This window comes from Populus alba, chromosome 18 (genome assembly GCF_005239225.2).
Source record: "Populus alba chromosome 18, ASM523922v2, whole genome shotgun sequence".
NCBI lineage: Eukaryota > Viridiplantae > Streptophyta > Magnoliopsida > Malpighiales > Salicaceae > Populus > Populus alba.
The window spans coordinates 11240431-11258642 of record NC_133301.1 but is presented as its reverse complement, the minus strand read 5'-3'; the positions used below and the strand labels follow the sequence as shown (position 1 = coordinate 11258642).

Below are 18212 nucleotides of genomic sequence, written 5' to 3'. Positions count from 1 at the left end.
AGGAAAGGACCACATGTACTTGTGTGTGTGTGTATAGAGTCTAGTTTTTCATTGGAGCACGAGATATCCATTTATGTCAAGAAATTATCATTTTATTTTTGAATGGAAAAATAAAAGTCTTGGTATTGAGGGCAATCATTAAAATATTGTTAAAGGATATATTTATTTTTTTTAAAATTTTTAAATGGTAAAATAACTTATTTATTCTAAGGTGAAAAAAAATAGATCTATTAGCCAAGGGTTTTTTGGCCTTTTCATTTCTTATAATATAGTAAAAAGACATGTTTTTCTTTAAAAAAAAAAGCATGCGCTTAAGGTCATTTTTATCCTTTCACACACTTTTTTTTTTTTTGAAATAGAGGGTATTTTGATCTTTTTACATTCAATAATTAATTTTTCATTCAAAATTATTGTTTGTTTGTTCTTATTACATGTTGATGAGTAGATGGTGTTTAGATCATATAGGTGTTTACATCATATAGGTGATGCATGCAACACATATCAGTAGTCAAACCTACTTTTCTATCATGTAGTTGGAAAAGTTATCATGTCCTTTTTTTATTGATATGGTGTGTGATAGTAGACTGTTGGTGGTCATTTCTTTTTTTTTTTTCCTTCTTTTTCATCTTTTACTCGAAAAAATATACATTTGTCCATTTGTTTTTGGTATTTCAATCTTAGTCCTTATTCTTTTGGTTTTTTTTTTGTTCTTAATCTTTTTATAAAAGTTTTGTTTGTTTTCAATTAAGTCTTTCAATTTAAATTGTCATACATTTTTTTTTTCAATTCAGTTCCTATTCTTTTGATTTATAATTTTTTTCTTTGCCCTTTAATTAAAGTTTTATTAATTTTCAATTTCATCATTCAATCAAGGTTCATGTTATATTATTTTTATTAATTTTATCCTTATTCTTTTGACTTGTTTTTTTTTTAAAGTTATTTTTATTTTTAATTTAACCCTTCAATTAAAAATTTCTAGTTTTTTTATTTTTTTGAAATTCCCGTATATAGGTGAACATATAAAGATACTCTGTAAAAAAGAAAACAAAAGGTATAAAACCCTTATAGCTAAATTCCATTCTAATTTTTTGTGAAGCCTGTATTTTTGTGCCATGCCTGGAGAGAATCTCACATTTAATTCTCAAGGCAGTGGATTCAGGAGATTGGAAGCCATTTAACATCAGCAAATTGGGACCTCGTATCTGGCACCTGTTTTTTGCAGATGATATGCTCCTATTTGCTGGAGCAAATGAGGGACAAGTGAAGCAGGTTCTGAGTTGCCTTAACTACTAATCAAAAATGATTTTATTCTTTTTGTATTTGTTTTTTTGAGATTCTAACATAAACTCTATAGATTATAAATTGTGGAATCGGTTATAAATGAAGAGTGATGCTTCTTAAAATGAAAAAAAAAAAAATCAAAAAACGAATAAAGACATAACACAACAAACAAAATAAATAAAGGAGAATTATCACCGAAATATTATTCAGGATCACAACAAAATTCTGCCACAACGTGCATTTGCAATAGTGTTGTGAACGAAATAATTGTGTTAAAAAAAAAAAAAAAAAACACATGCAACACATCATTGCTACCGAATTTGGCCGCGATACACCGCTGCCACAATAGCGATGTGTTGAGACCGGAATCTCAAAAAAATAAACTAAAAAAATGAAGGCGCAGTGACCAAAAACTTGGATTGCAATTTCTTTTTTACCACAAACTAATCCTAGTGTACCTTATGCGCCAAATAATTTATTGTGGTGGTACAATAAACCATCAACTATATTACTCGACGTGATTTCCGTGGATTTTACGCTTCTAACCTAGCTAGCCTCATCTTGTGTTAATAATTAGGAGTATTTGGCTATGCAGCCCGTATCTCATTGTATAATATTCAACAAATGCAATTTCAACAAAAAAAAAATAAAAAACAAATGCAACTATATATTAGGTGATTTAATAATAAGAGCTTGAGACCAATAAGAAATTTATTCTCATGTAATGGTTTAGGTTCAAGTATGTGGTTGCTAATATGATGACCACTAATAACTTACATGTTCGTTAACTTCAGAACCTGTGAGATTAGTTAAGGTATATATAAGCTAATTCAAATACCCACGTTAATAAAAAAAATATTCAATAAATACGTAAATATTCTATGTGTTGTATTATTTATAGTAGTTAATAATTGTATACAACTATCCAACAAGGCATTTCATGTAATATTTGAGCAAGTTATTATTATAAAATGCACCTATTATTTCTTATATAGATACATTGCATAATAATATTAACAGGAGTTCAGAACTAACTAGTAGACTAATAAAAACCTTTACATAGAAGAATAATAGTCTAATATTGAAAATTACTTATGACCGAGTTGTATTTTTTCTAAAAATTCTATTTAGATTTCTTAAATAAATAACTTAATTATTTGAATAAATACATAAATTTATTCTAAAATTCAACGTAATATATAGTATAGTGATGAAATGTATGACTAATAGTCTCGATCAAAAAGGACAAAGAGCTTGTTTTAAATTTATAAGCTGTCAATTAATTAGATTAAGATAAAGATATATTCATGAGAAATAATGAATCATGTATACGTGAAACGATTTGATAATCTTATGGTTCATATGGGCACGTGCGTACGTATACGTATGGTACATGTTATTAGTTTCTGACTAGATAGCCCAACTAATTACTAAAGCGAACGTGGACCGACCTTCCTGACTGCATGCGGCTACAACTACCGAAATCGGGAAATTAAAGTTCTTTCATTCAAAGAAGGAAACGAGGTCCTTCACACATGGAAAAAACGACGTCGTGTCCTTCACAAGAAATCTAGCTTAATCGCCACCATCTTTTCCATATAAAAACACATAAAAACCAGTTTTTTAATATTAAATTGTACGTATATATAACCTCCGATCAATGGCTTCTTACACCTTGATCAATGCAGTCGTCACACAGCCGTCCCTCCTGTTGCCTTCCTTGAATTCCCCTTTGCCGGCAGTATCCTAATCCTCTTGGCCACACGCACAAAATCTCTGTTCACACCGAGAGAAGAAAATTAGCTAGGTCACCGGCAATAACCGGAGATCATCAAAAGAATAAGAAAATAACACCAATACATGTTATTGGGTCTGCATACTAGCTATGACTTGATAATTAACGAATAATTACATCAATCATCATGGGATCATATAATATATCGATTTAGTATATATTGATCTACTAATTGACATGTCAACAGATCTATTTATTACCCTATAATTGAGTCTAAATCTACCTGGATTTTAAACAGAAATTAATTGGATGGTGTTGGATTGGAAGAGAACTCGAGTTTCATGCTAAAAATGAATGATACACTCCTACATTTAGTCAATGATATCAAAACATGGAAATATAACGAGTCCAAATGATAGCGTATACGTACTTCCAGTTAAGGTCACCGGCAAGAAGGAGATCATTTTCAATGTCTTCATAGGCAATGAGATGGCCAGGAATCGCATTTGAAAGATCAAGATCATGATCACTAACACTATCTGATGCTGATGACGTGTTCAGTCCTGAATCGCTGCCAGCTCCGGTATCAACAAACATCTGCCTTAGAGCCTTGGCAAGGCTATGATAGCTTTCATGCTTGTGAAGGCTAATTCTCTGGCAGATCGAACGGCCCTCGAGAACAACTGTCACCGGGGGGATCATGGTGGAAACAACATCGTCATCTTCAAAGCCAGGGAAGGTTATAGGCTTAGCCATGAAGTTGGGTACAGAAGAAGTTGGTCGGTTACTGTACTGGCTCATGTTTGGGACTCCTCTAATCTCTTGCCATCTTCCTTTCAAGGAGTCTTCTCTTTTTTGAGAATCAAAACTACCGTTCATGCTAATTTTTTCCTCTTGCTTGATCTCTCTCTTGGGTGGGAATTATGGAAAAGTGTTTGTGATCTCTTTGAAGAGATACAGCAAAAATGGTCCTTCGTGGGATTTATGCAAGAGGGAGAGAGAGCGTGCGTGCGTGTTATTGAGTAATAAATACACTGAAAAACAAGTTGGAGTCCATGGAGGGTTTGAGAAAGAGAGTAGGGGAGAGAGAGAGCTGTGAACAGTGAACCTATGGTGAATATATATAAATAAATGAGAGAGAGAGAGAGAGAGAGCTCAAACGCTGGTAAGGTAAGGTAAGAGGCTTAACGAGAGAGAGAGAGAGAGCTCAAACGCTGGTAAGGTAAGGTAAGAGGGGCTTAACGAGAGAGAGAGAGAGAGAGAGAGCTCAAACGCAGGTAAGGTAAGGTAAGGTAAGAGGCTGAGAGAGAGAGAGAGAGAGCGAGCTCAAACGCTGGCAAGGTAAGGTAAGGTAAGAGAGGCTTAACTTGATTTTTGTTTCTTTTCTAAATTTATGGTCTCTTTGTGAACTATGAATCTATAACTCGTTCTTCCCTTGCATCTCCTAGCTTGGCTAGTTCTTCCCTCCCTGACTACACAAGGACCCCAGATCTTTCTGCCCTGTTCTTCACGTCTCTGATCTGATTTGTTATATAAGCAAAATAGTTTACCCAAAAAAAAGAAATATCTATATATTAAGAGTGTGTAAGAGACAAAGAAAGAGAATTATTAACATGTAATAAAAGGGTTGGACTTTTCGGTGTAGCAATAAAAATTGAAGAAGCAAGTTCTTTTACAGTTTGATCCTCTTTTTTTTTTTTTTTTAAGGGTTGGACTTTCCAGCAATAAATATTAAAAGGTTTGGACTTTCAGTGTAGTAATAAATATTAAATTTAGGTTTTTTTTTTAATTTAAAATTAAATTGATTGAAAATTAAAATTTATAATTTTTTATTTATTTTATATATGGTTATTATTGTTTTATGACTCAAGTTTCATATTAGGCCGGTTGATTGAAGTTTTTTTTAAATGATTTTTTTTAATTTTATTTTTTAATATTAAGTTGATTGAAAATTAAATTTCATAATTTATTTTGGTTTATATTTTATGAGATTATCACAATTTATTAACTGGATTACAGGTTTAGTCAGTTGATCCAGATGGATTTTATGTTATTTTTTAATTGATTTTTTTTTTAATTTCACCCTTTAACATTAAGTTAATTAAAAATTGAGTTTCATAATTTATTTTGATTTGCTTTCTATATGGTTATCTATGTCTAATGATTTATATTTGACAAGTTAACTCAAGTTGATTCAACTTATTTTTTAGTTGAATTTTATTTTAAAATTTATCCTTCAATGTTGGGTTATTTAAGAATTAGGTTTAATTAAAAAAAAATTATTTTTTTTTTTATAGGATTATCATGGTTTTATAATCTTGGTAGCAGATTTGACAAGTTAACCTGAGTTGATCCAAGTCAATCTTAACATGTTATCATTTTAATATTCTTAAAAAAATATTATCTTGCTCTTTTTAAAAATTAAATTATATTTTTATTGGTCATTTAAGATATTTTTAAACTTGTTAAATCAATCAAATTATATAAATTCAATCGTCTTATATATAATTTTATTAAAAAAAAAACGTATTTACAAGATCTGAATGTATTTAAATATTAAAAAAATTAATTCTAGTGGGGGCAATAATTTAGTGAGCAGCTATAACTATTGCTAGCTCTAGCTAGCATGGCAACGAGAGGGAGATCAGGATGTTTGCTTGCAAATGAAAAAGATGGTTTGTCCTAAAAATTTGCACACAATTTTTTATTTTTTGCATTATATTATATAGATCACAATCGCAAATTTAAAAAATAATATTTATGGGGATGGTTATTAAATGCGTGAAGAAAAGGCGAGCTCAAAAGGAGTGCTACATGTAAATAATTCATCAATATATATATATATATATATATATATATATATATATATATATATATATAGAGAGAGAGAGAGAGAGAGAGAGAGAGAGAGAGTGACGTGTCTAGTAAATTGAAATGCATGGGCTCTGTAAACGACCGCGCTGCGGTCGGCGAACGCATCGCTTCTTTGGTTCTCAGGTGGTCGGGAACTCCAAATGTCCCTTTGGCCACTTTTATTTTTAATTCTATTAAAATGAGTTCGGTCCCTTGCACAACCAAAAGACAATCATAACCTTACTCGATTAGAGAAATAAAAGAGCCAAGGGGCTTTCGTAAGATCACAATTCTTGCCATTTACCATCTCTTTCGAAAGTTTAAGGGTAAATTTAAAAAAAAAATTATTTTATTTTTAAATTATTTTAATGTATTAATATTAAAAATAATTTTTTAAAAAATATATTTTAATACATTTCTAAATAAAAAATACTTTGAAAAACAATTATTAACAAAAAAAAAATTTATATATAGTGTTGTATGTCAGCCTTTATTCTAAAAGTCAATGGCATTTTTCTTTTCATTTCTATTTAAACAATTTTTTTTTAACAATTAAAACTAATGCATTGTTTCATAAAATAAAAAGATTAATGCATTGATTTGGATGATATATCCATAGTAAGTGAATTATATGTGCTTGATATTTCGTAGTCATGTCACTTATAAGAGGTTTTAAAGTCATTAATTTTAAGGGGTATAGTTTAATAAATTTGATCTTAAATTTATTATTTTGAAGTCATTAGTTTGAGATCTAGAAACCTTGGGGGCATTGAAAATCTACATGGTCGTTAACTTCAGGGCCTCTAAAATTAGTCGATGAATACGCAAGTTGATCTAGACATCTACGTTAAAAATAATAAAAAGTCATTCGATCTATGTACAAAAAAAAAATCAACCTATTTATTCGAAAACAACATCATACATTATAATATATTCAATTAATGGGGGGAAATGAGAAGTCAAATATCATTTCTATTCATTATTCATTATTAATTATTTCTGTCACAATCATATCTCAACTATGATCATCTTCTACTATTCTCATCATTTCCTTTTCATCACCATCTTTTCTCATGGTGGTGGCATTTTTTTTTAATAGTAACAATAATATCATAACCATCCTGCCATCTATTTCTTCTCAGCATCCTTTATTATCATTATAATCACCTTAATTATTTTTGTTACCACCACTTTTCATGAAATTATTATTTTAATCACACTTTCTTTTAATCTTAAAAATGAGATATTAAAAATCTTAAATTTCCAATTCAAATTCTTGTCACTATTCCAAACATAATATTAAAACTAAATTATCGTTCTGATTTCTTTGTTCCTATTCCAATTTCCCAATCTTATTCCAAACCCTTCATTCATGATAATTAAACACCACCTATGAGGAAGTTGGTCAAGTATTCAAAAAGCATGCTCTCTTTTTAGCTTAAGAAATAAAACTTTTATAAATTGTTGATTTCAATAAAGTTAAGTGTCAAAAAATCATTTCAATTTAAAATTTTAAGTTATTAGATGAGTTCATAGATCCATCATCTTACATTAAAAATTTGAAGTTATTTAATTAGAAGTGAGGTGATTCTTCGAAAATAATTTTATGGTAGACTACAAATGATTAAACATTTAAAAAATAAAAAAATATCTCACTCATCAAAATTAATATAAAATATTCAAACCCCCGTCTCAAATGGAAAAGGAACAAAAGGAAAAAACAAAGTTGCAATACATGATAAAGTTGTTACTATTATCAACAGTTTCTTTAAGGTTATGTTGGATTAAATTTTATATGTACAACCTTATGTCATAACCATATATTTCTATTTTCCCATACTTTTTTTTTCTTCCAATTATGTCTTTTTTACACACTTCAATGGTCTCGTGTAAGATTGTCAAAAATGATTTTTTGACACAACATGGAACATACAATATAAACTCGAATTGTAAAATCATAAAATCATAAGTAAAATATTTTAACTAATTCTATTTTGACAATTACAGTCAAGCAGTAAATAATATTATAAAACAATTAAAATAAAAGTGAAATAAACCATACAAATGTCCAAACACCTTAAAATACATAATTCAAATAAAAATTCATGCATGGTTTAAATAACTTAAAAATACAATATAATATAATTATGTGCATAAAATTTAAAGTTAACAAACCTAAAACAAACAATATGTTGATGTGTCATGTAAACTAAACACAACCTTATTGCTTTTATCTTTCTCTTTATTCCTAAAACAATTATCAAAATTATTATCATTTAAAGGATTATTACCACTACTACTAGTACCAACATCAATATTATAAACATTAGTATTACTACTAGTACCAATACCAACACCAATATTGCCAACAATATTTAACTCCAAGCTCCTTAAATTATCTGGATTGATATCATTCTGAATTTCTAAATCATCTTATGACTCATGTTATGGTTATGCAGATTAATTTTATCAAAAGGGCTCCAAGGTTCAAACAGAGCATAATTGGAGAGAATGGATCATAACAATGTAAGGATAATAAGACACCCTATAACTATTGATCTCGGTGATGTTTTACGAGCCATGAAGAAAAAATAATTTTATGAGACTGCATCACATACTAAACTACTCAATTCAATTGTACAATTCATTGACTATACAAGTTTACTATTTTTATCCAAATAAAGTCAGAATTCAATAATTTTAGTCAAACAACGTAAGTTAATAACAGTGAACAAAATTAGTTTCTAATAGGAATTGTTTAACTGAATTTAGTTATCTTTTTGTGGTTTATCAGTTGTTTTATAACTGCATTTAGCAAATGTTTCATAAACCGATGTCCTTGTGCTACATATAAACTTGACACCTTCCAGTTGTTTGCAGTTGAATATTATTGTAGAAAGATCTTAATAAGAAAAAATGACAGTTGAAAGCAATATTGTTAAATATGCTAAACTATGATCTAGTTTACAAATTCAATCAATATAGATTGATCTACTGAATTAACACACGTATAATGCAATTAAAAATAATAGTATTTACACACATGATATTATGCGGGAAAAAACTATGATATGACAATTTGACTTCTTATTACAGAAACATATCTAAATTTAAACTAAAAGTTTCACCATATTAGATACTCTAGAGGTTCAGCAACTTACCATTTGAATGCAGAATCATCATTAATAATCCAATTCAGTCACAATGTCTATGCTATTTTTTCACAAGAAATACTTACAGAAAAGGTACTTAAAATATTGGAGCCATTCATCCCCTATGATTTAAAATAATTCAACAACCATAGAATTATAGGATGGTTTATCACAATCCCAGCTGAACCGACGACATTTCCATTCTCATTGTCAAATTGTGACATGATTTCTTATAGCATCACACCAGGAATACCAGATGAGACAAAAAAAAAAAAAACAAAACTTGGGAATAAATTATTAGCTTCTTCTCGCCAATAAAGTTATGGATCTTTGTTATGTTGCTGGTGAGTGGTTATATATTTATGTTGCTGGTGAGTGGAGAGTGGAACACTAGCACCAGCTGCGTTACTGGTGTTAATATCCTAGGGTTGAGAGTTTTGGGCGATTTGAGGAAAGGGGAAAGGGGATAAAGAGTGATTTAGAGAAATGGAGATGGAGTAAGCAGATTTTAATTTTCTATCAAACTTGTGAAATGGTTACAGTTTTACCAATTTTAACAAGTTAGATCAATTTTAAGCGAGTTTGACCGATTTTGATTGATTTTACTGGGTTTCGAGTTTTTAACCCGATTTTACATATTTTATATGTTTTAAATCGTAAAATGGTATGATTTTACGAATCAAAACATGTTTTTTTGATAACATTGGTCTTAAGCATTTTATCTATTAGATTATTATATATTGTTTGTTAGCTAGTTTCCATAATTTCAGTATATATTTATGAAAAAATATCATTATAGTACTTGTTCGAATCTTATTATATATGATTCAATTTGAATCTTAAATTTGCATTTTCTTAATCTTTGGTCAATTAGGTTTTGTGGTAAAAATAAAATCTTTATATATTACCTAATATTTATTTCATATTATGATTGCTTATCAATGCTTTGTTAAACTATTTCTATAATACATTAACATGGTAAATTATTTTTGTCCATATAAATCAATCAATATTCCAATAAAAATAAGAGCAGAAGCCCAACCCATCATGGAGAGAAGAGAAAAGAGAAGATTCGCACTTCAAGTTACCAAATCTCCCTCGTCAAGTGGCAATGTACATCACCACCAATGTAGGAAGAGGGGAGGCTTCTCCTGATCCACATTAGAATGAGTCCCATTAATTGCGAGACATGGGTCTAGGTGTTAGAAGTAGTAGTGATGCATGGGTTCACACACCACTACTACTATCTCAATTCTAATAGCTTATTCACCTTATTCCAATCAATTATAGCCATTTTAAAGGTTAATTTTGAATCCCAAATTTTTAATAATTTGAAACAAGTTACTGAATATTGTGATAAAATATTTGTTATTTTATATGATTTTTATTTGATTGTTGATTGTTGCCAAATATTTAAAGAGTTAGGGTTTATATTGTTGTGTGACAATCCCGAGAGTATGAAGCTATCAAGAATATTTTTAAGGTAAAATAAAAATGGAATCAATATTTTGTGATGAGATTGGAAGAATTGGGTTGCAACATGCTTATTCAAGGCGTAATGGTTTAATCTCGGGTGTGGAATTTGATACGTTGATGTTGTTTTCAAATTATTATTTAATGTGTTTGGATGGTTTGTTGGTTTGAACTTATTGGTGTTATTATTGATTTGTTATGTTGTTTTGGATTTGTTATGTTATATGTTAATGTTGTTTTTTATTTGATATGTTATGTGAATGGTTTTATTGCATAATTTTCCCACATATTAATGATTTTTTTGTTCATTGATTCTATCTATGAAAAATATATCGTCAGTAGATAGTGTCATAGGGTGTGGTAAGTAAATTATAAAATCATTTAATATGTTACATTATTGTATTTAAAATATTTTCAAGATTATTTTTCTTGCGATTTTCCTCATGTTATTAATGATTTTGTTGACCTCCGATCCTATATATGGAAATGTACTATTATCAAGCAGTTTCATAGGGTATGATTAGTAAATAATAAAATCATTTAATATGTTACATTCTTGTGCTCAAAATATTTTCAAGATTATTTTTCCTTGCAATTTTATAATGTATTTATTGTAAATTGATCCTTTATGTGGCAAATGGACTAACAACATGTATTATCATAAAATGCAATTAGTAAATCATTAAATCAATCAATGAATTACATTATTGCATTCAAAATACTTTTCATTATAATTTGATAAATAAAAAATTATGTCAAAAAAGATTTTAAAATAATAATAATAAAGATGTAATAATAAAGATTTTTCTTACCCTTCTTTTGTAAATTTAAACTCGTGGGTTCAAGGGTGCTCTCGACAATACTCTTTCGAGTTGCTATTCCAGCTACACAGTCAATCATTTTCGAGAGGCGGAGTCACCTACAGTGACAATATATTTTTTTAAAATATAAATGTAAATATTAGAAAAATCTTAATATTTTTTTAATTGTAAATATTATTTGTGAATACTTGTTTATTATTTGAATTTGATTTTTTTTATGTTTATGCTGTGAATTTATACTTGTATTCTTGTATTTTGGGACACCTTTCTTTAATGATATGGGTGATTTTTTTTCCCTTCAATTAAATATAAAATTTATTTTATATTTTAATTTCGATCCTCATTTTTTATTTGCTATTTTTTAAAATCTTTTTGTGTAATTGATTTTTTTTTTCAATTACATCCTTCAATGTATGATTGATTGAGAATTAAATTTCATGATTTTTATAAATTGGATGCCTCGGGTCTAATGACTCAGGTAAAAAATATGAAAAGTTAACAAGAGTTTTTTTTTTTAAAAAATTCTAATTTTATTTATTCTTTTATTAGGTTATTTCAATTACATTATCTGAGTTATTGATTTGGTGGAATATCCCAAGTTGACTCAATTTTAATTAGCTTAGTTACAAGTTTATTATAACTAGTTTTTATGTCTTTTTTGTTTGCCCCATTTCAAAACTTCAATATCATTTTTTACACAAAAAAAAGTTAAGCTACAAGGTAAAATGCAGATACCAAGGCTAGTCTAACTCTATTTAAAAAATGTTAAAGAGTAGGTTTGATGCTCGAGGAGACTTGATTTTTTTAAAACAAAATTCTTTAATATGTTTCTTGGTTGTGTTTTTAATATTTTTTAAGAATATCAATTGATGAATAAACTAGTTTGCATTTACTCTATGATAATATTTTTATTAATCTCAGTCTAATTTGTTAACAATAATGAGTTTAACTTGGCCCAGCTCAGCGGATCAACTCGAGATCTGATCTAGTTTGAGTTTAAAAAAATCATATGGGAGTTAACATGGTCAGCCTAATAGGTCAATTCGCGACCTAATAAAAAACCAGTTTATTTTTTTTTAAAATAATAATATTATTATTTTAACTTTAAAAAATTAAAACAATATCATTTTAATTAACTCAAATTAACATAAATTAACTTGATTAATCTAATTAACCCATAAATCAAGCCTCAAATTGGGTGATGTGCTAACCAGTTTTCATTACTATGGACAGTAGAGAGAGAGGAAAAAAAACTTAACACAATAAATAAATTGGTTTTTAATGAAGTGGTCTCAGATATTTAAATACTGAATTTATAGATCGATCCATGTCGTTGAACCTTTTTATTATCCTTAATTAGTTGGGCCATGGAACCCGACGTAGGCCATATTATCTCGCAATCCCATAAAGAGAGAGAGAGAACAAGCCCTGGGGTTTTGGGTCATCAAACTTTGACCCAACGCCAACAACATCAACAAGCCCTTCTAAAATTTTAATTACAATACTAAAACCCATTCCATTTAATTGACCGCAAAACACACAAACCCTCAAAACCCTTGACACTCCACCCTTCTCTCTATCTCTCTCTCTCTCTTTTGCCATGGCCGTGAGTTTTCCCTGTTCTTTATTTCTTTAGCTCTTGTTTTTGCGTTAATGGTATTTTATGTTTGTCTTTAACAGGTTAGTATGTTTAATGTAATAGTTGATGATAACTATATTTTGATTTTTGCAGACTGTACCAGTTAACCCTAAGCCTTTTTTGAACAATCTGACTGGAAAGACTGTTATTGTCAAACTTAAATGGGGAATGGAGTACAAAGGTCAAAATTTTGTTCCCTTTTTTAGTTTCCCATTTGGGTTTTACTTCTTCTTTGTGCTTATGATTTTCGATTGGTTGGTTGGTTTGGTCTTTCAGGTTTTCTTGCTTCTGTTGATTCATACATGAACCTGCAGGTACTGTCTTTCTTTTTGCTTCTGTTGGTTCTTTTTATTTTATTTTTTTGTAGGATTAAGTTTTATTTCTTTATGTTTAAGTTACTTAGGGTTTTTTTTATTTTTTCAGTTTCAGATTTTGTTTTTATATTCTTTTTGGCGCACATTATTATGTTACTCGGATTTTTACAAATAATGGAATGTGATTCACAGCTGGGAAATACTGAAGAGTACATTGATGGACAGTTCACTGGAAATCTGGGAGAGATTTTGATCAGGTAAGTTGAAGTTTTGGATTTATAAGTTTATATGTTATTGAGATATGTGTTTGTTGGCATGAAAACGAAGATAATAAGACATGGCTAGCGAACCTCAAAGCTCCTTTAAGTTTCTAGGCAATGGGCACAAGAAAAGCTTTTCAATCTTTGACTGATTGTATCTTAAAAAGGTTTCTTTATGTTTCAACATTTTCACAACAATTGGACGAAGTCTTTGGTGTTATTGAAAAAGTAGGACATTTTCTTCTCTGGTAAGAGGTTTATATTTGTGTTTCTTTGTTGATGGTTAATATCAACTGTGGTAAGCTAAGCTTGCACATTTTGCATTCATCTATGGACTAGAATGATGGAGTAGTTACCTGCTTTAAAAGTTGGCAAAGGGATAAGGTTCAACTCTATTGCTGATTATCCAAGCCTGAGAAGCTCAGGTCTACGGGCACTTGTGTGAACTCATGCATGCTATTATGAGAGTACTGTTTCTTTATGAAATGTTTGACCTCTTTTCCATAGATCAATTATAGTGAAAAGCTAGAACTTATCCCTATGAGGAAGGCAATGTTGGCATTATAACTAAATGAGGGAAATACTGAGTTAAAGCTGTCTGCTAAGGAAAAAAGTTGAGGGTAAGATGTTAGCATGATCAGTCCAGCAACTGTACTCACGAGGAAAAACAATCATGGCACTATAAATAGAAGAGGGAAATGCTTTGAAGTTAAAGCTTACCATGACACTAAAATTGTTAAGATAAAGATTTTGAGTGTATGTTAATTAGCATGGCCTGTCCTTGATGGATCCTAGAGCATGTTCTTGTGTTAATTGTGCCAAGAATTTGTAAGATTCTTACAAGAATGTCTGGATAGATATTCAAGGTTTCTTATTTATCAAGTTCCTTTTTAGTGTATATAGACTCAATGAATGCAATCTATATGTCAGTGTGCATTTGAAATCAGATTTTTTTCCCTTTAAAGTAATGTTGGGAACTTTACAAGGTGCAGTAGGAAAGGATTCGGCTGTGAGACAGCAATGTGGTAACAAATGTTCTCAAATTATAAAGTTCTCTAAAATTATTTATGCAAATAGGGACAAAGGGGTTACAATTTTGGAACTGGGATTAGAAGGGGAGATATCTTAGCTAGGCATTAGTCACTTTGCAATGAAGTGACCATTTTTCTATGAAGAGCAGGTTAATGCTAAATGAGAATTACTCTCTCCTAAAAATTTAGTTACCTGTGTAACTGAAGATAACTAGTAATTCCAGCAGGAATGTTTTACTGATACCACTGGTTGAATCATAGAGCTGTTTTTTATTGTGTATAGAAGTACTTTTAGCCTCAGATCTTCTTTGAAACCCATTTGACAACTTAGTTTGAGACCCATAAAACCCTTTTCAAAGTTTTTCAAGTGTAAAGCTCCAAAGGAAACCCTTTGTTGGTTCTTCTTGCTGTTACTTTGTGAAGGACAATACTGATTTTCATAAATTGTGTTCATATTAGCATGTTGATGATTGGATTACTAACTTTCTTGTTTCATCATTTAAATCAGTTATGAGTTAAGGCTCGAAGCAGTAGATGTTACCATACACTTCTCCCTGCCTCAACTCTATCTAGTGCGAAGAGAAAAGCCATCATTACTACCAAATGGACCCCTGATCTGAAATATATTTAGTTTCACTTTAGAGATCATCTAATACATGCCTCTTCTGTTTTATGCTAAGTGGTTGGGGACCTGGAAGCATTCAAAGTTTTAGCCCCATTTTGAAATGTTTTGAACTTGGAAAGTATGGTAAATATCTTTACAAAAATCTTGAGACAATGGGATATTGATTGATTTAGATGCTTGGAACCATTAGAAAGCTGAGAATAGAAGCTGAAGCAGTGTCATTTAAAAATCGGAGGCTTGAGCATAACATGGTTCTTAATGATTTGACCTTGTAATTATTACTTTATATATGTAAAACTGAAATCTCAGAGCTGATGTGCAACAACACATAGGTATGGATTGACTAAACTAAGAACTGGTGATATTTCATCAGATCATGATTTCAAATATGTTGGAAGTTCAAACATGTTATGGTTGTTTTGCGGTGTTTTTACTTTATGAAATATCTTTGATGTTCAATGAGGTGTACCAATTTAGAAACTCCCTTTTCTTTTTTATTTCCATGACTTATATTTCTACACTTGTGAGCAAAAGCTGAAATTACTTTCAGATTGTGATTTTAATAGAGTTGGATTCCTTTGAGTTGGTTTATAATAAAGTATGAAGGTGTCACATAGACATGAGATGTAGATACCGTAAAGTCTTGTGATTTGGTGATTGTGTAGACCTGGAATTGGATTTTCTACTCAGCAACGGCAATAAAAATAGGTTAAAGATTACTCTTGAGGATTTTATGCAATTTAATGCATGCATAAAGCATTTAAATGGTAATAAAAAGATAGCAATGAACCGTACATTTTTCTCTGCATTGAAAATGTCTGCTTCAAATAGGCATCCTTTTGTATATTTCATACATGTTTGTTGTTCTTATATAGGTTGTTGATTAGAAGTGTAGGTAGAGTTCCAGACATCAGTGGTCACAGACAATGTTTTATGGCCGAAAACAAAATAGTGCATTAAATTTTGGTTTCTATCATGCCTTAGTATGGTGTAATTTATGTTGCTTTTGCATGCCATTAATTCATCAAATACTAACTGAGATGTCAATAGTTAGGAGTAGACTTTGAGGCAAGGTCCCCTGCCTCATAGGAGGACAACATGTCTGCACAACTTCTAGAAACATCATATTGTAAATTGCTTTAATTTGTCCAAATCTCATTAGAATTAAGCTTCATATTCCTTCAGAAGATTTACTGAGTCTTGTTGCATGTTATCTGCAGATGCAACAATGTTCTCTACCTTCGTGGAGTTCCAGAGGATGAAGACATAGAAGATGCCGACCGAGACTAAGAAGAGGTCTTCAATGTCCCTTGGTCTTCAATGTACTGAGTTAATAGAACTCCATTTCCATTTCAGATATGCTAATATTATATTTGTGTTATAATTAGAGTTTCGTTGTTTGCCATTGATATGAGCCATGGCATTTACTGCACTTGATGGACCGATTCATATCATCTTATTTAACTCTTTGATTGCTTGCTTCTGGATTTTCACCAAACACCTCTGTTTTTCACCTGTTCTAGAGTGATCGAGTTGAATGGTACATGGATTCCATTTTCTCGTGTCACATAACCATCTTCTAGAAGACGTCGTGAATTGAAGAATTTCTTCTACGTGGTTATCTGGTTAATGAGTAGAAAAGGAAAGCGGTTTATCCTTGTTTGAAGTTTTTTTTCCCTTCCTAGACAACCTGAGAGCTGGGTACAATGATAACAGATAAAGAACTTTCTACAATTCTTTGTAGAAGTAAAATTAAAGGAAAGGACATGCCAATTTCTTATTGACGTAAAAAAGTCAAAATGGCAGATTAATTTGGTGATTTAAATCAGAGAATTGTTGCTCGCCCCTCTGTCATTAGGATGCGTCTTTTTCCGGTTCACGCCTCTCCTAGGTGGTTCAATATCACGCTTTCTTCTCTAGTGCGAGGTTTGTTCCCCATTTTGTCTGATGAATCTAATCAAGTCAGGGTGGGTGGGGGTGGCTTTATCTTTGCTATCTTTCCGGTGGCTCTCCTCATTTCAGGAAATTACTGTGCTGGATCCCTGCTCCCTTCCTGTTTATATTATTCACAAGGTCTTGAGCTGACTCTGTTTAGATGCTTTGGCGATCCCTTTTTGCGTAAATAGTGTTGATGTGATTCCATTGGTATAATAGGAAGGAAAGCTCCATGACCATCTATGTTTTTATTTTGGAGCTTTGGGGCCCCATTAGATCAGTGTACTTACCAGCAATTTGTCCTCTTCTGCTAAGAAACACTTGCAAGTATTAACTTTAAAGTTGGATTTCTGTGACAAGTGACAAGTGGTCAAACGCTGCTTGATAGATAGCTTTGCGCAAGAAAGAAAGAAAAAGGAGGCAAATCAAACAAGTTGAATTCTCTCTTGTCTCTTGCGTTTTTTATTCAGCCCCAGACGCTATCTCTAGCTTAACCTTTCTAAATTAATGGTGTTAATATTTTACACTCTACATGGTTTTGCGTGGCTTTGGGGAAAAATAATTTTTTTTAAAAAAATTATTAAAATATATTTTCAAATAAAAACAAACATTATAACACTATCAAACCCCGTTTAAGCTATAAACAAATAAAACTTTTAGGTTATTTCTCCGACGGTATCGGATCAGCCAATGCAGATGTATCAAAAAAATAAAAAATTGAGAATGTAAATGATATAATAATAAACTCTCACATTTGTCCACATGTATGCGAAGTACAAAACCTAACATCAAGCTTTCGTGGAGTTGAGGACCGCACGGGAAGACAGATGTGTTAGAGTTCCGAGTAAGGAATCAAGCTTTGTAATGAAAAGGCATAAACCACAGCTACCACCAACTAACCACGTGAGAGATAGATGTGTAATGTAATAAAGAGCTGTTTGGCTGCCCAGAATTCAACGGGTTTCCCTTCTTCTCAACAACCATGTGAGAACCCACTTCCATTTAAGCTGTGTGCCCACAGTTTTTCCATGGCGAAGGGGCCCTGGATGCCTCCAAAGTCCTCCTCACATTTATTAAGTCACTTTGCAGGACA

The 18212-nt window shown here is 30.8% G+C and overlaps 2 protein-coding genes across 2 annotated transcripts; one reads left to right on the top strand and one right to left on the bottom strand.

The window, feature by feature from the left end:
* Nucleotides 1–2765: 2765 nt before the first annotated feature.
* LOC118051566 (auxin-responsive protein IAA33) lies at nt 2766–4528 on the bottom strand. The gene is made up of 2 exons (XM_035062228.2): nt 3447–4528; nt 2766–3057 (listed from the first exon to the last, which is right to left on the bottom strand). Exons 1-2 carry the CDS (start codon nt 3893–3895, stop codon nt 2973–2975), a joined length of 534 nt encoding a protein of 177 aa, XP_034918119.1. The 5' UTR covers nt 3896–4528; the 3' UTR covers nt 2766–2972.
* An 8240-nt stretch (nt 4529–12768) lies between these two features.
* LOC118051567 (probable small nuclear ribonucleoprotein F) lies at nt 12769–16682 on the top strand. Its single transcript, XM_035062230.2, has 5 exons — nt 12769–12921; nt 13048–13135; nt 13231–13268; nt 13461–13525; nt 16405–16682. The coding sequence occupies exons 1-5, from the start codon at nt 12916–12918 to the stop codon at nt 16472–16474; spliced, it is 267 nt and encodes an 88-aa protein (XP_034918121.1). The 5' UTR covers nt 12769–12915; the 3' UTR covers nt 16475–16682.
* Nucleotides 16683–18212: the final 1530 nt, after the last annotated feature.